At 44.5% G+C, this 24,150-nt stretch overlaps 3 protein-coding genes across 10 annotated transcripts; 1 reads left to right on the top strand and 2 right to left on the bottom strand.

The window, feature by feature from the left end:
- Positions 1-101: 101 nt before the first annotated feature.
- Positions 102-11,147, bottom strand: ftr14l (finTRIM family, member 14-like). Of its 4 annotated transcripts, XM_088384913.1 has the most exons (12): positions 11,085-11,147; positions 9,639-9,707; positions 8,338-8,441; positions 8,176-8,258; positions 3,721-3,836; positions 2,376-2,792; positions 2,074-2,169; positions 1,768-2,001; positions 1,484-1,643; positions 1,288-1,401; positions 900-1,036; positions 102-720 (listed from the first exon to the last, which is right to left on the bottom strand). In XM_088384913.1, coding segments are annotated over exons 4-12 (1,662 nt in total). In that variant the 5' UTR covers positions 8,177-8,258; positions 8,338-8,441; positions 9,639-9,707; positions 11,085-11,147; the 3' UTR covers positions 102-333. The 4 variants fall into 4 exon arrangements, with proteins under 4 accessions (XP_088241039.1, XP_088241041.1, XP_088241040.1 ...); XM_088384915.1 differs by lacking the exon at positions 3,721-3,836; XM_088384914.1 differs by lacking the exons at positions 8,338-8,441; positions 9,639-9,707; positions 11,085-11,147 and having other exon boundaries at positions 8,176-8,260.
- On the top strand, positions 3,804-9,473 carry LOC148392977 (uncharacterized). 4 transcript variants are annotated; one of them, XM_088384910.1, is made up of 3 exons: positions 3,804-4,010; positions 6,015-6,098; positions 6,261-9,473. In XM_088384910.1, exon 3 carries the CDS (start codon positions 6,382-6,384, stop codon positions 8,065-8,067), a length of 1,686 nt encoding a protein of 561 aa, XP_088241036.1. In that variant the 5' UTR covers positions 3,804-4,010; positions 6,015-6,098; positions 6,261-6,381; the 3' UTR covers positions 8,068-9,473. The 4 variants fall into 4 exon arrangements, with proteins under 4 accessions (XP_088241036.1, XP_088241035.1, XP_088241038.1 ...); XM_088384909.1 differs by having other exon boundaries at positions 6,015-6,102; XM_088384912.1 differs by lacking the exon at positions 3,804-4,010 and adding an exon at positions 4,892-5,203.
- A 509-nt stretch (positions 11,148-11,656) lies between the features above and the next one.
- stox1 (storkhead box 1) lies at positions 11,657-24,054 on the bottom strand. Of its 2 annotated transcripts, XM_088385517.1 has the most exons (5): positions 22,194-24,054; positions 21,546-22,117; positions 14,681-14,833; positions 12,371-14,615; positions 11,657-11,852 (listed from the first exon to the last, which is right to left on the bottom strand). In XM_088385517.1, exons 2-5 carry the CDS (start codon positions 21,877-21,879, stop codon positions 11,699-11,701), a joined length of 2,886 nt encoding a protein of 961 aa, XP_088241643.1. In that variant the 5' UTR covers positions 21,880-22,117; positions 22,194-24,054; the 3' UTR covers positions 11,657-11,698. The 2 variants fall into 2 exon arrangements, with proteins under 2 accessions (XP_088241643.1, XP_088241642.1); XM_088385516.1 differs by having other exon boundaries at positions 21,546-24,054.
- Positions 24,055-24,150: the final 96 nt, after the last annotated feature.

Genomic DNA, 24,150 nt, shown 5'->3' with positions numbered 1-24,150 from the left:
TTGATTATTGCTAATTTAGCACTTTTGTAGCTAGATTTGGAATCTCTAAATCGTTTTCAGTCTAAACTAGCTACGTAATATTCTACATAAATATACAATGATAAGGTCATTTAATAAATGTTTATTTTGTTATTGGCCAAGAGTCAATAAAGACTGATAATGAATTAATTAAATTAATATAATAACTATATGACCATTAAAAATCATGCTTCGATCAGCCTGCAAATATTTTCAAAAATCTTGGATTAATTTTTAGCTCAGGATGGATGGATGGATGGATGAAACCATTTATAATGTCAAACAATACTGCGTGTATCCCAATTTAGATATCACTCATCTCAGTCTAATGGTGGTCCCGTAGCCCCACACACTGAAAGCAGGGTACACAGCTTCAGTAAAAGTCGTGCGGACCTGGTGCAGAAGCTGCATGACATCAGACACGCTGTAAAACGCCAGCACCCCCGCCGGGTGATCCAAGTAGACGCCGATGCGAGATGATCTTGGGATGGGCAGGTTTGTGCTCTTGTTATTGTGCACAAAGGAGAACTTGGACTCGGAGCAGTAGAGGCTCCAGGATTTGTCGTTCCAGCCTAGACTGCACACGTTGTTGTTCCCTTTTCGGAAAATGCCCCTATAGGTGATGGCCATGTCGATCTCCGATCCCTTCCAACTCACCTCCCAGTAGTAGCGACTCCCGGCCAGGGCTTCTTTGCAAAGCACCTTTAATCAAGAGAAGGAAACACACCATCAACACTTGTTTTGAAATAACAGTTTATCACAAAAAAACATTCTAGGCCTTCCCACAATAGGTGAAAATATAAAGTCGTTGCTCGGGCATTAATAATCACTTTAAAAATTGCAGTAATATGTGTGTGTGCAAATAATAAAAATGTGCTAACCTGCTGCCAGTGGTCAAATCGTTCCGGGTGATCGGGGTAGTTCTTCGGCTCGCTCTTCATCGTGGCGGTCTGGTTGCCCTCAGAGAGATAAAGGTTACGGTGCACAGTGTTGACATCCAGAATTGGCTGGCAAGAATCTGAACAAAACAACAAAAGCTGTTACAGTCAAACTTGACGCCAGGGATTCTGAAATGGGAATACACAATGGTGTGTTTACTTCCGTTTCACAAAACCTGTTCTATCAGGTAACGCCGGTTTCACTTCCTACATCTCATGTTTATCTTTTTTTCCAACTGGACCAATCCGCTTTTGTTCTAATCTTATTCGGATCTGACTTAAAACTCTATAACTTGTCTTTAAATGTGAGCAGGCATGGGAGGACAGTTACATCTCAAGAAATCCTCTCTGGTCTTCGGATCTTCCATCATCCTCGGCTCTGTGAAAAACGACGACTCCCGCCTTGATTTTTTCTCGCTGTCTTCGGTGATGTAGACTTCTTTCACTAGTGACAAAACAGGGGGAAAGTGACAGTTAAAGGAGAGAAGACAATTGATGGAGTGTCAACGCAAGATAAATGTGCCAACCGGCTGTGGAGATTTTCATGGTCTCCTTCTTGCTGATTTCCTCCACTTGTAATTTCAAGGCGGCGATGGCTCTCTTGGTGGCGTCAAAAGAGAAATTGGGAGCAATGCTGACGTTGTTCAGGTCCTCGTAACCCGAAGGGCCGGATAAAGACTGCCAACTCTGAAACAAAGTGGAATGGATGGATGACAAATAGCAAAACTTGCGGCAAGTAGAGCCCAAGGGGATCCATAAATGGAACTCTAAACAAAAAACTTTTTTGATTTTCTTTCAAGGTCAAGCTCACCTGAAGAAAGTGTATGTGGTCATCAGTGTGTGACAGCTTCTCCAGGTCGTTATGTCTCTTCTTCAGCAAGGTGACCTCTTCCTCCAAGCGGTTGAGGAGAATTTCCCCGCGGTTCACCGTGGTTTTTTCGTGCAAGCGGACCATCTCCTTGACTTCATTGTACTTCCTCTCAAGGGAGAGCAGCAGCTCCGTGAAGATCCTCTCGTTCTCTTCCAGGACCGACTCGGCCGAGTGCTGGCAAAAAGAAATATAAACGCGTTTGTACCATTCAAGGCTTCTCAAATCTGCCATTATTTGCTAAATTACTTTGACAGCTTCCACTGCTTGTCGGAGGTCCTGCCACTTTTTGACCCTCTCGTCAATCCTCTGCTGGGATTTGTGCAAGGTGGTGCCGAGTTGTTTCTATGAAGGACATCATATATACATTGACAACATATATGCTAATTCAAAATATTAGGATTGTTGTACACAATTCGACACAAATCTATTTATAGCACATTTTAAAAAGCAACTGAAACAAAGTTCTTCATCATTTTAAAACAATTGAAGACACAAAAACAAGGATGTCGATTGTGAAACCTTTGTGTGACTCTTCTAGTGCCACTCACCTGTTTCTCCGTCCTCTCGGTTCCAGCCGGGACGATGTCATGGTGCTTGTGCTCATCCATCATACACAGGACGCACACGGATGTCTGGTCACTCCGACAAAAGGCCTCCAGCAGCTTGTCGTGCTGAGCGCAGACCTTCTCCCTCATCTGCCCGGTAGCTTTGACCAGTTTGTGCTTCATCAGCGCTGGGTAGTCGTAGTGAGACTGGAGGTGAATCTCGCAGTAAGACGCCAGGCACACCAAGCAGGACTTCTCGGCCTTCTGCTTCCTGGTGGTGCAGAAGTCGCACAGGACCTCGTCGCGTTTAGCCTGAATCCTGTTTTGGTTGCGGCCGGTGGAGCGACGGTCTCTCTCCACGTTGCTGGATCGGTCTAAATCCAGAGTGCTGGGGTGGGACATTTTTCCAGAAGCGATGAGCTGTTAAAATGAAGATTTTTTTTGTATATATAAGTCCACAGTTAGGTCTTGAGAGTAACAAGAAAGTAAGTTCCTTAAGATAACCGCCTCTGTGAAACTGTGACTGACACTGTGTGTGACAGAATGTGAGCTATGTCGTCGCTTGACACTGTAAAACCAGTATTCCCAGTTAAATAAATGGGCGGGTGTCGGAACCTGAAACTAAGACAAACAACACTAGGCACACTACTTGACTTTATATGGACAGGCAGTCATTTAATAAAACTCTAAATAAGTGTTAGAGAAGAAACTGTTTTTAGATGATTAAATATGCGGCAACAAAACAAAATTGTAATAAAAGTACTAAAACGTTTAAAAAACGACTAAACCATTTCTAAATGTTTAAGACTCACAATTTGAACATTTCATTAAAGGGAGCCCACATAGCTATCATGGTACACATTACCTTAGTAAAGTCATAAAATATTAAATACAAATGTGCTGATTACAACTGAACTGTACTGAACAAATGTAGTTTTAAAATTTTAATTCAGTGATTCTTCTATGTACCGCTAGATGGAGCCACACACTGAGAATCCTTTCCAATTTATCTTTTATGATGTCAAGCTTGTCTCAACACCTTTATGTAATTGACTTTTAGTTTATGTACAGCACTTTGTATGCCGCAGTGGTTATTTGTGAAGCGCTCAATAAATAAATGTTTTTGGATTGTATAGAAATACGGGCAAACGTCTAACGCATTCATCTAAAGCTACGAAAAGAATCCTGAAATAATTACATCTTGTATCAGTGTGGTGTTTAAGTAAACATTAACTGCAAGAGGGTTTATCTAAAAACATCTCCGGATTCTATAATGTTATAAATGCTTTCGCTTTTTACTTGAAAGATTTTGAGGGCCTGCCCCACTATGATGTGGCCGTTTTGGTACCTTGATGCGCGGCTCCTGGGCTGCAGGAGGCGGTAGCGGTCTGGATGGCGTGTGGAAACGACAACACTTGCTTTTCGCTAAAGCGTCGGCGGTCCAACGTTGGCGCCAGATGAGCACTGTGGCGCCCGTTCGGCACAGCACGCAAGTGTATCACGGACACCAAGACAAGACAAACACAACATCCAAAACGAGACTCATAACAAACCGGACTTTCTTTTTCCTTGTCATATAAACGCGAGCGATCCCTTCGTTTGTCTCTTAGTTCCACACCTGAAGAAAAAGGAAGAAAGGTGGGTGGGTGCATATGTGTCTGGAACATGTCAATTGCTGTTATATTTTGCTCCTAATTGTTTTATTATTGAGGAATGGACTCATCTGGAGAGGCAAAGGGAGAGCGCTTAGTTGGGAAATGACGCCGATCCTTGCACGGATGCTCGCCCATATTTGTGCTTTCGTGTTGTAGTTAAAGCAGCCTGCGAACTCTGTCATGGAAAAATACAGGGCCTCGACCCACTATGCACATTGTTGTATTATTGTTATGATTATTAAAGACTAAAACCGCGATATTACAACCCCCCTCTCGCTTGTTGGTTTTGTAGTCGTTTTTGCACTACTTTGCATTAACGACCCCATCTGTATGGAAACAACGTCAATTCCAAGCTTATGTTAAACGTGGCCGAATGGCTGGTTGAGCAAATAAGGCGCTTCGAAGGGAAAAGTCCTCACCTGGGGGTTACGAGGGGAACCAGGGAGGAGCAGAGGTGGCTTAGCCGACGGGTTAGCTTGCCACCGCGGCTACGTAGCCGACACGCTAATGTCGGCTGGAGCTGGTTAGCCAGCAAGGCCGCCATTGAAATGGGTGCCGCAGTCCACGAAGGCTGGCTTTGGTAGTACTTGCTATGCACGTTCTTCGAACTAACACGTAGTGTTCATTTGTTAAAGTTTAAAACCACTTATTAAATCACGATGTGTTTGGGGGGCAACGATGTTTGGATTCGTTTCAAATCAAAAGACAACCTTCCCGGGCTTTCCACTCCGTATTCATCGCCCTCGATGTTAGTCATCTTTGTCCCCTCTTCGGCTACTAGCCCAACTCTTATTAGCTTGCTAACTTTACCATTAGCTTTCAAACCACAACCGCGTCATTGTTTTTTTTATGACCGTGTGGATATATTGTTTGCAACACGTTCGTATTTTGTCACATAGACGTAGGGAGGTTGACTTATTTGGACATGGCTTGGGGCTTCGCTGCTGATCCAATGCGGTTTGGGGAGGGCGGAAGCTAAGTTGGCTTACGTTAGCTCGCGGCAGCCATCTTATGAGCATTGTAGTCCTTAGGCTGGCTAGCTGCTGGTGTGGCACAACAAGATGGCCTGTTAGTACGCGCGCAAGAGGACGATTTCCGCATCGACAACCGCGCCCTCTACTCGCACCGAAATACATTTTCCTCGTTATATTCGAACCGACTTTTTTTTTCGACGGCGTAAGTATCGTCTTAAGTCTGTTTGCTTCGTCTGTGATTTTGCTACGAAGCTAGTTAGCGCGCTAAATGGCGACCACTTAGCCGCTAACAAAGCTGCGGTGGTGTGAACCAGTTTCCCCTCGACCGTAGCCAGCTAAGTAGCGGCTACGGGAGCTATTTGTTGCCGTTTTGGGAGAGGCTAGCGAGCCACCGGTGCAACATTTTAATAACAACACGCCGCTTTGACGACGCCTGGGCGCAAAGTGCATCTCGCCGTCGGGTGGAGAACAAAGAACCGCGCGAGTTGAAAGCGGTTTAGGGCCGACTGACATGTCGCTTTGCGGATTAAACACTATTCGAGAGCCCGATGACGATTTTGGCTACTTTGATGCTGTTTAGCTCGTTATAACTGCTAACCTAGCCTGCTAATGGACACTTAGCCTGTATATTACCTTTTGGAGAGTTTGCTAATCGAAGGTGTTCGACCCACTGTCACTAAAAGGTACCAACAATATCGGGGTAGATGTCAAGGAGTGACCCTCATCGCCATTGGAAGATATTAACAAAGCCCCGCGTGTAGAATTGATATTTTTGCAATTTTCCTCAATTCTCACGCACACATTAAAACACGTTAACGTATGTAGATAACTAATTGAGAGGGCCACATCAGCATTTTACACTTTGACATGACTTCTTCAGTAAGGACAGACTCTAACTTTTTTTTTTTTTTAGTTCTTCTCTGTGCATAATTACCTGTCTTGTTGTTCCTCCCTTACATACTCAACAATAACAAATGTGTGAGAATGAATCTTAAAGTAAAAATCTTTTACAGATATCTGAGCTCACTTGTGATCACAGCTACATATCTTCCTTCTCGCTCTACATTCTCGATCAAGCCATCAACAAAAAGACACAGGCAAGTATGTCCATTTGGAGTAGAATCCCTTGGAACATAGTAATCCAACCTTTAGCACATGTTAATACGGGTATTAAGATAAATGCCGCACAAAAGACAACAAGAGTTGCATAATTAAAGTGACAACTGTGGTTAACATGACTCTATTGGCTTCTCTTCCAGGTCTGCTCTCTGACAAACAACACCAGCGCTGTGCTCATCTAAACCAAGATCCATACCCCGATTCTTAGTTGAGTTACCGTCCGGCTAAAAAACGGAGGTCGTGGGGTTGGAGTGTGTGCTCATGGCGGAGTCAGAGACTGAATGTGACACACCCGGCCTTGACACGCTTGGGTCGGAGTGTGTCATAGCCCACAGCCATGTCGACCTGCACTACGGAGCCGAGACGGAAATCATGACTGAGGAAAAGCGTGGCCTGGAGTTGGAGATCCACGGCACTGAACTAAAGATCCAAGGGCTGGGGACAGACCTCGGCGCCGTGGCGTGCGTCGACGCCATTGTGGAGACGGACCACGATTACATCAAGGTGGAACATGACGATATGCACTGCTTTGCCGGCGCCGAGATTAAGACATCGACGGGCGAGGCGCTACTCGGGGAAGTGTTGCTCAAGGCCGAGAGTGAGCATGAAGTGAAAGTGGAGTCGGATCACGGCGGCGAACTGACCGTGGAGTCGGAGAATGGCGTCATCATCCACGAGGCGCACGGCCTGCAGTGCAACGAATGCGGTGAGATCTTTGGCAGCATCTCTGACCTCCACCAGCACTTTGAGATCCACAAAGACCTCAACCCGTACATCTGCGTCCATTGCGGCGAGAGCTTTGCCGTGGAGGCCAGCCTCAAGCAACACATGAAGATCCACATGAAAGAGAAGCCCTACGTACCCTCGGGCGTGGAGATCATGGGCAAGGACGTCATTGACGCCTTCAGCCTCAAGTCCCACCAAATGATCCACCTGCCCGACAAGCCGCACCGGTGCACGGAGTGCGGCAAGAGCTTTGCTGCCGCCATCACCCTGCGAGAACACATGAAGATGCACTCTGAGGACAAGCCGTATAAGTGCACCCAGTGCAGGAAGAGCTTTGTCCGCAGGAGGCATCTGAAGAAGCACCAGGAGGTCCACGCTCGCGAGAAGCCCTACACGTGCGGCCAGTGCGGCAAAGGCTTCGCGACCACCTCTAACCTCAAGCAGCACCAGAAGACCCACGCAGCCCACGCCGCGCACGCAGCACACGCCGGCGTGGTGCTCACTGACAAGCCCCACCGTTGCGCGCAGTGCGGCAAGTGTTTTGCTGCCGCCGCCACCCTACGGGAGCACCAGAGGATCCACTCGGGTGAGAAGCCGTACAAATGCAACATGTGCCGGAAGAGCTTTGTCCGCAAGCGTCACCTGAAGAAGCACCAGCAGGTCCACGCCGGCGGCAAGCCCTACACCTGCAGGCACTGCAACAAGGGCTTCAACCACTCCTCGTCACTCTCGCGCCACCACAAGACCCACCTGCAGGGGCCCGTGTTCTCGGCGGCACAGCCCGGCAAGCCCATGACCTTCGGCACCCCTGCCAAGCAGAGGGTACACCTGCAAGGAGAGAAGCCCTACATGTGCCACCACTGCGACAAGGGCTTCAACCATTCCTCCTCCCTTTCGCGGCACCAGAGAGTTCACTCTGAGGGCAAAGGTTACACCTGCGGCCACTGCGGCAAGATCTTCAACCACTCGTCTTCACTGGCGCGGCACCAGAGGGTCCATCTGGAGAACAAGCAGCAGGCGGCACCGCAGTCGCCGCCGCTGCCCCTACCGATGAACTCTCCGGAGCAGTACGGCGCCATCGCCTCGCCTAAGGTCTTCCCTAACAACGCCTTCCCCAAGCAACACCTCCTTGTGGAGAAGCCCTACCGCTGCACCCAGTGCGGGAAAGGCTTCAACCATTCGTCCTCCCTCTCCAGACACCACCGAATCCATTTAGAGTAGTAAGGGGGGGTACCGTTCAGACGCAAGTGCTCAACCCATCCCTGGCTTCTCGTTTAACTACTAGCGCCTCCCCCCACCACCACCGCAAGACCAGTCGGGTTGACTCACTTGGATGTTCACGAGGTCAGGTCAGCTGCAGTGAAGAGGATCGGTTGAAGGACTGACGGGTCATCGGCGAGACGCAGCAGAAACTGAGGGGAAGCGTTGCTTCGATTGTTCTCCCTTGCGCGGGAACTCAATGAACACTTTTAAAAAAAGAAAAAAAGTTACCCCATCTTTCACGGACGAAGCTTCTCGGCGGCGAGCGCGGGATCTTCGGTTCAAGGCCGTCAACACCGGAACTCCAATTCGTCATCTCTCTTCACCCTCCTGACCTGTGTGAAGAAAATCCATTGTAAATACTTCTTGATTTCTTTTATAAATGTATAGGTGACTAGTGTGCTGTTCCAAAAAGATTACATTTTTGATAGTGAGACCCACGTTGTCTCCACAGGTTGTTTTTTTTTTTTTTTCCTCCCCCACTCCTTTTTCTGCACCCGACTCAGCGGCCGAGTTAAATGTGTTGCAGGAGTTTTCAAGCGGCAGCAGTTGAATTTGTGTATATTTAGGAAGTTATTTACCATGGTCTGTACAGAGAGCAATACTGGCTGATAACAGGAGATGGCACGCAGCCACAAGACAATTCCTGACAGAGAATAATAAATACTTTATGGTTAGCATATTACACCGGTCTCCTTTTCTTCCTTATTCCTGTTCCCCTTCTGAGAAAAATGAATGAAATCTGTTCATAGAGTATAGATAGCAGTTACTCATGTTGACACTATCACAATCTGATTTAAAGGCTTGTGCATATTACAACAAAAATGTATGAGAAAAGTTGACTTTTACAACTTTGCATTAGGCGCGACTCGTACGTGTAAAAAAAAAAAAAAAATCTTTTACAAACGTATTTTTTTAAATATGAATTGGGTTATATGAAAGGGAGCAAAGATGTTTTTATGGGAGAGGGCACGACAAGCAATATTTTTTTAAGTTTCTCCCCGGCTTTTTTTTTTTTCTTTTGCTTCAATTTGTAGCATAGTTTTTATCCTGTTAGCTAGGTGCCTTATTGCATGCTGTGTAGAGAACAATGGATGCTGAGCTGTTAATGGATTTTTTTCCCCTCATTAATATTCATTTACTTTGTCAATAACATCTTTTTTTTTGCTTTCATGTAGACTATTGCGTTTACACTGTATATTGTCTTATTTTCTCCCCTCTTGTGTTATTGTAAATGGCCTAATTCTTGAGGAAAAAAAATGTAAAGGAATCCATACAGGCTTCTCTTAAAGGGCAAACCTTGTAACATCTTTTCCCCCTTTTTTGGAGTGGCACATATATGGATAAATAAAGGTCGTTGACTCTTATGGTGTCCTTCAGAATTTGATTTTTACAAGCTATTGGATCGCTATCTGACAAGAGTTCAAATTTCTACCTGATTTTGTTCCCACTTGGCTTGTGTGGACTTTCTCACATGACAAAATATGAGCAATTTAAATTGTTTAATAAACCACTGTGACTGAATAGTTTACCTTTGATTTGTGGTTAGTTGGCAACCGGTCCCAGGTCTGCTCCTCCTACCCTCACCAGGATTGGTTCCCCTGTAGAAAATAAAAAAGGAATCAAAGCTGATCCAGAAATAATTTACGCAAAATGCCAGACAGTTGGTATACAATTCTGTTAAACCGAAGTGAAGTTAGGATACTGCCAGTTGCACTCCCTCGACAATCCTTAAGATGTCGCTGTTGCCATTTGAAATAGCGCTCAGTGATTCCAAGCGAGGTGTTCGTCTCCCCCCCCATACACACATACTTTATCCAATGCAAAGAAGTCGTGTTTCTTAGCAATTTACTATTTCAAACAACACGGAGAGGAATTTCTGGCAATCCCCTGTCTCTAGACATTCCTAGCTTTTTCCCACACTCCGCTAAGTTTACATTCCTTTACGGTACGTTGATGAGGTTAACTCTCAAGGTTGCTGAACTGGTCTCTAAACTTGTATCAGCAGTCTGGGTTGAGGGTAGTGTCTGCTTTACATCACTTTTATCCAACTATCAAATGTGACTAATAAGTAAACATACACATTCTCCATGAAAATAATTAAATAATATAAATAGATGGATTTTTGGAACGTGTTCTGGCATCAACAACTAAGCAGGCTATTTTGCCGTAGCACATTCGCCACTCAATATACAAAAAAAAAAAAAGTCATACAGATTAGCACGTACGGTTAATTGTGACCGGAAGTCAAATATGTATCAAACTAAGCAGTAAAGGCATTTTATTTTCGATTCAAATTATTTATCAAGGTAAATAAAATATTTTCAATCGACCCTGAAAAAAAAAAAAGAGTCATCATTGTTGAATATTGCAGTCCAAAGCGCCAATATTTTGGCATAAATTTGAACAAGTCAATGATAAAATTATTAAGTGAGGGGTTGGATGTGCAACATACACCGTAAAACGGTTGTTTAGCACCACCTGGTGGCCGTTTTATGGCCTGCAAACTAAAGTGAACAGCCATATAATTAAGTCAATTTAATAATGTATATTTTGCGTAACAATCAGGAATTCCGCCATTTTACATTCAATCTGGCCGTTGTGTTGAAGATGCAAGCTCGTGGAAAAGAGACAAATGAACCAAGTTGAAGTTCAATTTGAAGACAAAACAATAGTCAACTGCATTAATGCATTCAAATATTCTATTAATTGTGTTTAAATGTGAATGTATGCAAAGGGTTTATATACTTAGCTTCGGTAAAACGGCGCTGTCGTCCAGATGCTGGTAAACTTTTGTGCAAATAATTTGCTAGTTATTATTTGACCATTTCAAATAACACGGTTAAATAGTTTGACTGTTGCGTTTATCCGTTGATCAGCACGTACGTCAAAATGCGTTTTGGTGCAATTTAAGGCCGTAGAAGACCTTAATTGCCAACACTGGCCCAAACATTTTAGGCTAACAACTAGCATCTTACCTTGTCAAAGTTTCAGGTTGACAGCAATCCTGTGATGACGTCAGTCAGGAGGAGGAGGAGGGGGGGGGCTTTATTTCTTCCGGAAGTGTCAAAATTAGTGCGTCAAAATTAACTTAAAATTAGTTAAACAGAGTAATGAGTGAGAATCAAACTTGGGTAAAAGGGCCCAAGTTTGATTCTCACTCATTACTCTGTTTAATTTTTAAAAATGCGTGCCTACGATAATCGCTCATGATAAGAATTAAATAATCAGATTGAGTCAACGGTTTGTATGTTACTCTTTTAATTTCTCCAATCTTTCAGCTCAAATCCAGATTATAAAGTGAACAAATTAAAAACACAGGATGGTCTAACATCTTTTTGTAATCTTAGGCTCTCAAGTCTACAATAATAAAAGTTATGACTTTTTAACCCAAGAAACAATGTATGTAAAACTCTCGATTAACCCATAAATGTTGATACACATTTCAGAGGTACACAATGACATCTAGGAACTTATATTGCATAGCATATTAAAGAAAATATTTACAATATACATTGAAAATCTGTACAAACTGTTTTGTTTGTGAAAAGTTGCATAGAACTTGAGATTAAAGCACATGTTGAGGTTCCCTTTACACGTTCATGACAGGAGTGAGCTGCAGCAGGGAGTTCTGTGGTCGAATGGCGCTGCTTTTGGTGTGTAGTTTGTCCAAGTTCTGGAGAAAACCCCTTCTCTTGAGACCCTGCAGAATGACTGTGTTGCTGGAGGCCAGACTAACGTGGGTCCTGCGTGGAGAAGATGTTTGATAAAAATGGAATTAATAAGGCGCCGTTTCATATATTCCAACATGGAAGGCTGCCAAGTGAGTTCAAAGCATTTCGTGTCCACCCATTTGAAATTTAAGCACGGCGCAGCAATTATACATCATTATCAAAATCATTCCCTGCTGTCCAAATATTGGACGTTGGGCTTCATTACAAGGTGTTTGTTCAGCTTTATTGCTTTTTACTTTTTTTTCCAAGAAAGAAACACAAATTGGCCAAATGCAGTAATGCAGCCCGGAGGTGTAACGTCGCACTCGGGTGTTTATTTTTGCCCGACTGCTTGCAACGGTCTCGAGGAAAGCCGTGAGATTGATTCTGGCTGCGAAACTGGATGAAGCACCAGCTGCAATATCAACTTTTTCCCACATATTCAATTTCAGATATCCCAGATCTCCCAAAATTGCTCGAGCATTTACTCCCCTAGTGATCAAAGTCAGCAAAGACCCAATTATCAGATAAATGGAAGAAAACAAACTCACCGTGGAGAATCTATCCCGCTGTCTCCTGTGATGCTCTGGTTCTCAACCAGTTCCACTGCCTCTCCCGTTTCCCCGGGCCCGCTTAGACCTGCTCCTGGATTCAGGGGAACCGCCCGCTCATGAAAATCCTCCTGAACTTCCTTCACCTCGGCTCCCCAATGAGCCGATTCGCCGTCACCCTCGTCCGTGGACTTACGAACGGTCTCCGTGTCCGATTCGACCTCACTTGTTGGGCAGTAGTCAAAGATGCTACTGTCAAAGGCCTCGGGAGGTTCAGGACGGTCCGAGTCGTGTAATTCTTCCTGCGCCTGAGCTTCTTTTCTGGAACTTGGTTCATCTTGAGGAGCTGCTTGACTCTGCTGAGGATACTGCCGTCTCCACGCGGGTTCCACGGATCTGCTGGGGCTCAGAGAAGCTTCCCACTTTCTGTCGCTAGAGGTGACTCGTTGACGGTTAAAGTCGGAGTAGTGATACTTGGATTCGGTGTCGGATTGCTGGTAGACTAAGTGGGGGTGAAGGTAATCGGGGATAACGTCCTCCTCGTTCAAGCACAGGGAGCTGCAAGTATCGTCATCCCGGTGATCTTCTATTCTCTGGTAGAGGTCATCTTCAGCGTCGGTTACCGGGGGGAGGTTATGGATGACCGGTTCCGGTGTTTCTTTCGCTCTTACGTCTTTTTGCTGCTGATGTGTTGCGAGTTCATCGAGTTTCTGTGAGTCGTCTCTTTGCGGTTTGGTTAATCGGAGCGAGTGCTTCCGTTGTAAAGCCGTCTTGGGCCAGGTTCTTGTTGGGATGGTGCCCGAATTGCCACACGGTTGGATTTTCGGAAGAGTGTCGGGCAAAGTCTTGCTTTTGCCGTCTTTGGGGTTTTCTGCGCCGTTTCCTTCCCTCTGGTATCGAAGTTTGTCGTCGATACGCAGCGTGCAGCTCTGAGGATACGCCGAGCCGTAGTCCGGCGGGAATTCTCGGTCGAGCTTCGTGTCGACTCGCGGTAAATGTTCGCAGCTGGCTTCCCTCTCCTGGCCGTAGTTTTCTTCAGATGTGCGGGATTTGGCGATTTGCTCGTCGTCCGCTATGCTCATCTTGGTCCGATGCGCGTCCCACGATTTGGAGCGGTGAGTCGTTCGTTCCTTCTTCCCTGCCGGCCTGCCTTCTTTTGGTTTTCGATGCTCCTGAGCGGCTTCTGGAGCATGAAAAGGGTTTTCAATGCGTTTCTTGTAAAGCTCTTCGGCTTTACAAGGTTGATCGATTGGGATTTCCACTCGCAACCTGGTGGGGATCAGATCTTCTCCGTCTTGATATATCTTCTTGATCCTTTCCCGTTGTTTTTCTTTGGAGGAGTGTAAGCGTCGTTTGCTACGAGAGCTTTTCTGAGCAGACCTTTTGGCTGACCTGGAGGAGTGGTGGTGGTGCCTCGCTTTCGAACTTGTTAGGATCTCCGTTGACATTCCCTTGTCTACTCCTTTGTTCAGGGCCTTCTCCCGCCTTTCTTCCAGCTTCTTCATCAGAACCGTGTGACGGGTCAGGTTGTCCACCGTCAATTCGGGGTTGATACGCTTGATGATGGCATGCTCCAGGTCGCGAGGTAAGTTATTGAGGTCATCTTCGTCTCTCACCGGCCACTCCTCGGGTGGGAACTGCCCCGCGAATGACGCGTACTCCTTCTTTGACTTCTCCTTCTTACCGCCGTTCCTCCGGAATAAACTGAGGCCAAACTTCCTGCCCGGCTTGCCGTCTTTTTCTTTGCGGGCAACTGCGTTGATGGTTCCCGAGGGTTTGCTGATCTCGCTGGCGTGGCAGTCCGCCGCTGTGGAGGTGGACTGATGCTGCACCGAAGCTTTGTGATCCGACGGCCGAGGCCATTTTAAGCTCTTGGCCGTGCATTCGCTGACGGAGACGGAATATTGATCGGGCGTGGCGGGTGGAGGAAGGGCGAGCGGCGTGGTAGCGGCGAGGCGGACGTTGGTGGATGTCGGGAGCGAGCTGAAGCAGCTGCAAGACTTGCAATGAGCCAGCGGGGGCGCCTCCACCGAGATGTCGTTGCTCAGAAGGTAAGTAATAGGAGGCGGTGACGGAGGGTCTTCCGCCGAGGTCCACCATGTCTTCTCTCGAGCCACGTTGCCGGTGATAAAATACGTCTGAGGTGTGACGATGAAGTAGCCCTCACCTGTGTGGTAAATTTTGCGCTCCTTGATCAGAGTGCCCAAAGTATTGTAGAGGATCTCCTGAGTTGGAATGGTTATCCCTAAAAAGCAGAGAGAGACAGATGTTTCTAAGATCTGATAAGATCTGAAGAAGTTGAGGTCTTACCCGGATGTGATTTGCTCATGTGGTTCACCAGAGTCTCCTGACTGACGACAATTTGGGAGGAGTTCATGTCGGAGATGACGGAGCACAACACCTCCGCCAAAGGAATGAATTGAGACTGGGGGACGGGGGACATCTGCAACGGAGACAAGTCGCCTGGAAAACATCACGGCAGATTGTGAGATGGTGCTACTACGCCCAACCGCATCAGGATTCCAAACAATTGTCCTCTAACCACTTCTTAAGCCCGGATCACGGTGGTCTATTTACGCGAGTTACATGAACCGTGAAAGTCTGGCCGGCTGCGGACATTCCAGCAGCGCCGGGACGAACCGCAGAATTCCACCACTCCCACAACACTGACCGCAGGTCGCATGCTGGGTGGATCGCATATCTCCACCCCAAGACTCCAATGTCATGGAGGTACCCTTGGAAAAACATGACCCCCTCCCTCCCCAGAAAGAACTTCTGGACATATTTGGTCTTGTAATTTCAAACTGGTGCCATGCAAGTTGGACCACATCAAAAATGACTCACGGAGCAGACGGCATTCACGTGGGACGTGTCTGGAAATGCAAAAAGGAAATCTGATAAAAAAAAAAAAAGTGTTCAATCTTGCTTGAAGATTAGCTTTAAAACAAACCAGATCCCGAGTGAATGATTAGACAGACAAATACGTTACAGGTTTGACTAGTTAATCAATCATAAAGGTGTTCTGGTGGCTTCATTGACATCCAAAAATACGAGTGAAACCAAAAGTAGGAGACAGAAAAGAAAATGTTATTCCAAATAATCTGGAATAAAAAATGGAAAACTTTGATTTCATGACAGCGCTCGAGAAAACGATACTTGAAGGACTTTTGGACGGATGCGTTTCCACTTGACTTGAAGTTCAAACATCTGCCACAAGACCTCCAAACACAGCAAAGCTCCCGCTTGATGTAAACTAAACATTTACAGCCGTCGCATTTGAGCCACTTAGACACAAGACGGGGAAAATAAACAACACGTCGCATACTATCGGTCACACGAGCCCATGAATAGTGTCTTGATTTTTTTTTTTTTTTTTTTGGTGGGGGGAGTTTTTGCAGTGACACATTTTTAAAGCAGAAAACCACATGATTTGTGCAAGTAAAAAAACAATTACCAGCACTTGAAGCTCAGTCTTTTTTTTTTGGTGAGACCTGATCCTATGACACACGGAGGGATTGTCAAAACACCCCCCCCCCGGGACAGATATCGAGAATCCGACTCTGGCTAGCCGCTGAATGTGTACTGCTGACTCTTCATTGTACAGGAATGCAATGCATAGCAACCACGCAATGTCACATGACCTTTTTTTTTGGAGGGGGGGGGGGCACGATGAGCTCAACGGGACAGGATCAATAATCTCCTAATAATCCGTGATTTAGTGCTGCTTTTGAACTGTTTGCCTACCATGCACTTTGTCATTCGCAGCATGAATAACATAACCTGCCGGCTGGTTGCCATGGCAACAGCGAGGCAGACAGCTTGGGTGGATTAAACACTGGGGGACACTCGCAAAATGCCCTGACTGGGTCGGAATAGAGTTGCATTAAAAGCAGACTAACAAAGCTAAAGCAAAAAAAAAAAAAAAATTCAACATAAGTTACTTTCATACCTTAACACCGATGAGATAAAAAGTCCTGAACTTTCCATGTGAGAATAAAGTGGTCGCATGAGAGTGAGTAGGGGGAAAAAAAGTCTATCTTCTCCGCTTTTTTTGGGGGGATGTCTACTGACCCTGATGAGAGCCACATGGCTGTTTTGGTAGCTGCCGCATGAGTCTCATTTCATCACTTAACTCCTACAATAAGCCTCCTACACGCGTCAATAGAAAAGCAGAATACACTGACTGGAGATAAGAGGTTGAATTGTCAGAAGCATTTCAGATCACGATTGCTCCGACTAAATTATTTAAAAGAATATATATATATATTTTGGGGATGAGATATTGGTCAGAAAAATACAATACAAGTATATGATTATATGTGAAAACCAGAACTATTAGATAAAAAATATATATAAACTATAACAACAACAAAAATACTGCAAAAAAATAGAAGCTGCAAAATATCTGACAAATTATTCTAACACAACACAAAAAAATCTAAGAATGGAAACCCACCAAAATCTGGCATCCAAAATCTAAGCGTCCTCTCAAGACTACTTCCCTCCAAGCCTGACCGTGAATTATCTGAGTAACTCAGTTGTCAAGTCAAGTCAAGTCAAGTCAAGTTTATTTGTATAGCCCTAAATCACAAACAGTCTCAAAGGGCAAAGTTGTGTGTCTGCACAGGACGTTTTCAGACTTTACAAGTTTTTCACGAGCGCACTGCTGCGTCTCTCGCAGCCAAAAGCGGCCTTGTAAAATTCAGAAAGCACAGAGCCGATAACGTGGCTCCAGACAGTCATGTTAGCAATGATGCTAATGCTAGCCCAACACACAAAAAGTCAGAAAAAAAAACTAACTCGTAAAAAAAAAAAACAACTGAAGAAGAGTTTTGTGTTGTCTACTGTTGCCATGGAAACCTTTAGAGGGACCCAAAGCTAAAGAAAAGGGAAGAATGCGGAGTAGGCCAGTATTTGTGTCCCTTTCCAACCCCTCAAAAGCTTTTCAGACTCACTTTGTAGACCATTGACATTATCCTCACGCCAACTTTAAAGACATCAAGCATGTGTGAATAAGACCTTTAGTTTTATTTTTACTGCTCTGCAATTAAATCTTGCATAAGGTTACAGATAACATAAAAAAAATCTTTTAATGTACGCATCTACTTAAATTATGGATTTTCAAGTTTGTAGAGGCGATGATGGCGATCGTAGTGATATGATTAAGTCCCCGCTGAAGGTATTAAATACACATTGCGCCACTGACTGAACCCGATGCATAAACCTGAGACTTGAAACAAGACAGACGTGTCTTTGAGAGCTCAGTGAAACGTGATACCAATGCACTAGTGCGTACGGGCCGGAGGGAGGGGGCGGGGCGGGCATCGGACAGGAGACATAAAGAACCACCTTGGCAGAGCAACGTTCACAAAGTCACTTGTTGTTGTTAAATATTTTATGGTTACATCGGACGTGATGCTGTAATATAAAAAAAAAAAAAAATTTACCAATTTTATTTGGTGTTAGAATACTGTGATCAAAATAAAAAAAAATCACGATTGTTTCCCCGCTTTTTTCTTCCAACACTTTAATCGTGTTCTTTGTTTCCCATGAGAAAACCACGATGCTGATCCCGACGTTTGCGGCTTTTTTGCAAAGGTGGCACACCTCACCGCAATTGCTACAAACACAGAAGGTCTCAGGAGACCCCAAGGTGTTTTGATTGTAAATTTACCGTAATATCCCGTAGCTGAGTCATTTGTCAGAGGCGGAGTGAGAATCAAAACAAACCCAACGAGGGAAACTCAAGCTGCCGCTGACATGGCGGACAAACTTCTGCCTTGTTTTTATTGGCGGCAAAACCGTGACTACTATTATCATCAATCTATATATTGCGGTTCATCCGTCACGTAATAGTTCCCACAGATGCGACGGCTAGAAAAAGTCTACACACCCCTGTTACCATGGTAGGCTTTTTTTGTCATTAAAAATAAGACCAACAAACTGTACAACTGGAAGTATTGTTATTTTTTTTTGTAGTCTGGCAGGATGGGGGATGTGTGGGAGCTTCCTTGTCCGTGTAGAAAGGATGCAGGGTGAAGACAACACATGCAAGCAATGTGAAAGAGGTCAAGGCTTCCCGCTGTCTGGCTGCTAGCATAAACATTCAACATAGCGCATGAGGAAACGTGGCGGAACATTTGCTACAGAAGAGCTAGGAAGTCTCGTCGGGTATAAAACCAACCTCGGAGGAAACGTTTACACTGAGTAGACTTTGCATATGGTTTACAGCCATTTTAAGCTAGCAAAAAAATAAAGACAAGTCTGTTAATGGACCCCACACACAAAATATAAAAAGTAGGCCACACAATTGGTATGTTTCTGAAGCCACCTGACCCGCGGCAGCTTGTTAGCAAGAAGGCTTTGACCTTTGACCTGCACTGCTCAATTAGGACGGCGCAAAACCATTTTAAAGCCCGGTGAGAGACCGTGGGAGGGCATCCTGGTTAATAAGCTAACATCTGGAAGAATTATGATCATGAGTGGAGCACTTTGAGGAGGCACATTTGTGTGAAAGTAGAACATTTGAGGAGAAAAGTAAAGGGCGGAAGGGAAGAGAAATCCCAGGGAAAGTGTTAACAAAGCATTTCAGGAATGCTTAGCTAAGCTAAATGCTAAGCTAAGCTCACATCAGTTTAGATGTCGATGGGACACGCGATACCTCATTACACCTCACGTCTAAAGCCGCATAAATGTTTCAGCTTGTTGGAGGAGGCTAAATAATGCAGTAGCTAGCGCTTAGCAAGTATATGCTATTTCTACACTTTGTGTATTTAAAACGTGAGGACAAGATCTGCTAGCTTGATTCTGGTTCTAATTAGCATCTATTTTGCAGCGCTTTAACCCTTTCTGAAATCAAAACAATGAACAAATGTCTAAATTAACCTTACTTCAGATTACTATATTCAAAAAAGCCAAAGGAAAACTAAAATAGACATTAAACCCTCTCTGCATTCCATTTAAACGTATAGACAAACATTAGCAAGAGCCGCTACCGACCCGGGTCGCTAACAAAAACGATTCTTCAGTAGGAATGCGATATTATTTAAGCATGCACAAAAGAGAAAAAAAATAGACCCCGAGGTCAACTACTGTAAAACGGAGGCCCTTTCCTGCTCAGATAACCGCGATGCATTAAGGAAAAAAAAAATTCCCTCTCGAGCCCACTTTCCCACGTTTTTATGGTTTAACTGAGACGTCAAAGATAATTAAATTGAGCCGCGTATATCAGACGCCATTATGGAAAAGGAAGATCCCTTCACTGGTTTTAGTGTCTTTTTTTTCTTGGAGCGCTTGTTATCATGCTATTGTGAGGCCGCGGTAAGACGATATGTTTAAGCTAAAAACTTGAGCCCCACTTCCTAGTTTGTCAAATAGCACTTTTACAACAAAGCCTCAGGTTCTTCTTCTATTGTTTAGGCAATAGTCGTCCAGGTCAAAAGCATTTTATTGTCAAGATGGCGCCCATGTGTAATGGAGCAAATCGTCACAACATGTCCCGAAATTGGCGAAACGGTATTTCTGATCGTTCCCACTGGCGATGCGGCGAAGGGATTGAGATACTGTACCCTGCGGACCCCCAAGCCACGGCTAACGGGGACCCCGCTTTGGGAACCACTCCTATAGATCATGATCCGTGGTTGTTAAGCTGAAGTTCAGGACACAAAATGGTTCCCCTGCTCAGTTTTCATTGGGATGGCCCCAAATGCAAACAATTGTGATTTAAAGCCAAAGAAGAAAACCAAAGGGAAATGGAAAATAAAACCTAACAATTAGCTCGTATAAATCTTCTTGGCCTTTGCATTTTGGTGACTTCAGCCAAGTCTTCGTGTTCCCAACTGACATATTTATTGTATAGCGGGGACCATGTCGAGGTCTGACATCAATCTAGGAGTTCTCGCCGTTTGGCCAACTAGTGATTTGGCGCAGGCTCATTTCAAAGCGGCTCATTTCCATACAAATTGCGGCGGTGTGAAGATAAAGACGTGTACGAGGATTTGGAAGTAGGCCATGAAAACAACTTGTGTGCATTGTGCTCGTATAGTTGGGCGTTTAGCATGCGCTTGAGCGTTTGATTGTTGTCTGTAGGAGCACAAAGTGTCTCGCATGTGGTTGACAAGTCAAACACCCCCCCAGCAGGTCATCACATCACACCCTGCCAGTTGTGTCCCCCCCCACCCACATTCCTCCACTGCCTTTAAGAGATTTTAGACTATTTGACTAAGGGTGTCAAATTGGAAGGTTTTAAAAACGATATCATAATCCTGTAAATGTTCAAATCGGTAGCAGCAAAAAGTTAGACGACAAAAGTTTAAAAAGTGGTTTACGTGAAAATGGCATTTGGACTCTAATTTATTCTCTTTTATACGAACTTTAAATGAGTGATTGTAAAGTCGCCAAACATGAAAATAAAATATGTCCGACACATGACATCAGGCCAAAGGAAACGACGTACTTTGGTTCGATGGGAACGCAACACAAAAGCTGCATTGAAGGGACACAAATTAATTAGCAAGTTTTACCTTCGTAAAACAAGTTGTTTGTATAACTGCACCATTTTCCGATTTGTTTATACACATAAAATAAGTTGTTTTAAAAGTGTCCATTTTATGGCTTTGACACATTTTTGCCAAGGTTGTAAACGCATGTTGAAGCCTCTGTGTGAAGCCTCGTAAAAGAATAAAACTTGATGGAACTATTAGCATATATAGATATAACACAATTTATAAAAACACTTTTTATTCTCTTGTATAATGTTTGTATAAAACGCAGTGCTATTTTACCTGTCCAGTTACTCATGCAGACATAGAAGCATTTCTTATCCTTTGCTAAAAATGAAAAATATTACAGTTTACTGAGCAGTTGTGAACGTCACGTGACCAAGGAACCATATGAATTTATCATGAAACATAAATTGTTTCAATCTTTACATTCTTATGGCTATTTTAGTACAATATTGATCAGCACTAGTTTTCTTATTTGAAGAAAATAAACAAACCAAAGTTTTTGTTGGTGTTTTATGGGAATCTGGAACAAACAGTATCTTAAAATAATATTGAATGAAATTTTCAAGACTAAAAGCTTTGGGTCGTTTGATTTAACATACTTATCATATTGTACGTGAAAATATTTTTGGAGCTTGATGTAAGAATATGACTGTGTTGTAACTTCTCACCCACAGCTCTGATGACCAAGCCCGTGGCTGACTTGAGCGCTCTTCTCATCCACGCTTCCCTCAGCACCTCCAAGCTAGCCGAGCTTCCCTGGATGAAAAGCACCAAGTTGTCCATCCAGCCTTGGAAGTGCACCTCGCTCATGGCCTTCACCAGCCGATTATTCCAGAAACTGCGGAGATTCTGCGCCTTGAAGTCGGCGAACACCTCCAGCCCCGTGGCGCAGGAGCTCCGGCGGCTCTCCTCCGCCGCCGACTCCTCGTCGTCGTCGGGGCCGAAGACCACCGCCAGGGAGCCGGCGGAGAGCTGCACGATCCGCGGCGGGTGGAGCGACATCTCCGCCGCTTTCCGAGCTCCAAATTCAAGGCGACTTCAACGGACTTGTTGAGTTAAACTGCAGCTTTGTCTCCTGGAAACATAGCCGGGGGGCGAGGGGGTCCTCCTGCTGTGAGGGTCCTGACAAGAGCGAGAGAGGGGAGGCAGACTAGCAGGGTGGAAGAGGAGGGACAGGAGGAGGGGGCGACCCACACGAACACACAGGTGGAGGACCTCCCACTGCTTACAGGTGTGAGAACTTCCCATCACAATAAAAAGACCAACAATTGGTCATTTTCAAATTGCTTTTGTCTCATATGCAATAAAGACATTACCATTTAAGAGGAAGTCAAGTTCAAACAAACGAACAAACAAAAAATTTACACCTTCAGAATATGTTCTATCCGACCCCACTAGCCCAAACGTGTCATTCTGATTAATTTTGCAATTATTGAATATGAAGCAAAAGCCGCCATGTTTTTAATCAGTCCGAGGGGGCGGCCATTTTGCCACTTGCTGTCGATTGAAAATGACGTCACAGTTTTTTGCACAGGTAATGACCAATCACGGCTCAGAACATTAAATAAAAGTAATAAATATATAAAGAATGAAATAAATATGGAAATAATTCATGTTAAACATTACCATTCATTTAATATAGGCTCTCTTTGTCCTTCATAAATAAAAGTACAATATAGGGGGTTTAATTTGATTAATATCGTACAAAAATGTGCTTTTGAATCTTTGTAAATGAATCATGCTTGATGCAGTTCTCAACTGATTCTGCAGATGTAACCAATGTAGTGGCCGTAAAATAACTCAAACGACCATCCATATGACATTTAAAAAAACTTCTTTTCCAAATGTCCAATGAGCCAATCTTTTCATTTGTTCTCCTCCAGCAACTTGTGTCTCATCACAACATTATTACCTCTAAATGAGAACCACATCTCCCCTTTTGGCCATTAGACGCTGCTTTTAAGCGAAGCCCGCAGACGGGACGTGCACCTCGTATATCACAAGCTCAGAAAGCTTTTTTGGCTTTACTATCAAGCGGCGCTCGAACCCTGGGAGGCCCCTGGTCCCATTCTGCCTCTTTGTATTAAGAGCCTGCGTGCAACAGGATATTGAGCTTCCTCTGCACATGAAAAGAATACAGCGGCATGGCCAACGCACGGTGACTGACTTCATCTCTCTAGAATAATGTCGAAAAGGTCAAAGTGAAGACGCCACGTGATTACGTTCAATCTGCAATTTGAAGGAAAAAAAACTGCACTGTTGGGTTCAGTGTAAAGCCAGTGCAAGTTGAAAAGTCAGGAAATTGCACATCTACTGCCAAACGGAGATCCTGGATGCCATTTGGATAAAATAAAATCTATGCTTAAATAGTTTGAAAAAAATAAAAAAGTTAAATACAACAGAACTGAAGTGATCAGTACTTTTCCACAAATGTGAGTTCAGAGGTTCCACTGCAATCATTTGTCTTTGCCTTGGTTATTTATTCTCGGAAACGTTGATTTATATCTTGGTTACACCTACGATAAACCACTTCCAACAATTGCTGATTTCCTGCATGGGAAAAGTGTAAAAACTCTGTTAACAATCAAAAGTAGATCAGATATGGAGTAGAAAAACACACGGCCTGTGTGCTATATCCATTTATATGGAACATGCATTAAGAGGAAGTTTGCAAAAGTGTTTCCATTGTGTGATGCAAACGTGAGGCGTGTTTCTTCCAAAATGTTAAGTCTGCCGGTGGGAGTGATTACCATGAAGCAAAAGTTGGACCCTTGGTAAGCATAATCACAACACATCCCGCACCCCCGGCCCGTCCATTTCCATACGCTAAGTAGTCTCAGGTGCTTGCGTGGGGCCGACGGCCTTGATGTGATCAAGACGTATATTTGGAATGTGATCAGCGTGTCACAAACATCTGGTCCTGCGAGGAAAACTCTCGGGATCCAAGCAAAACACCCCAGAGGGGCTTCCTCTTTACCGCCGTGCCAGGAATGAATTTGACCCCGATCGTCAGGCAACACACGCTTTGTGCCATCTGACAATTTAGTGCGGTTTAGTGACCTGCCAAACTCTTTTCCAATTGAAATGAATGGATATGGCAGTAATTACCCCCCCCACCATTAGCATTAAGCTAGTGGACTCAGAAGCTAAGCTATGTGGGACTAAGTATAATAAGTGCATCTGAAACTGTGGGCGACAATGTCAGGCTTTCAACCCAAAAATCAAATACCACGATGAAAAGCTCCAGTATTAAGTTTTTTTTTTTTTTATGGT

This window comes from Syngnathus floridae, chromosome 9 (assembly GCF_059516105.1).
Source record: "Syngnathus floridae isolate MCC-2025c chromosome 9, RoL_Sflo_1.0, whole genome shotgun sequence".
Lineage (NCBI taxonomy): Eukaryota > Metazoa > Chordata > Actinopteri > Syngnathiformes > Syngnathidae > Syngnathus > Syngnathus floridae.
The sequence above is the reverse complement of the archived record's forward strand: the minus strand, read 5'-3'. Positions and strand labels throughout refer to the sequence as shown.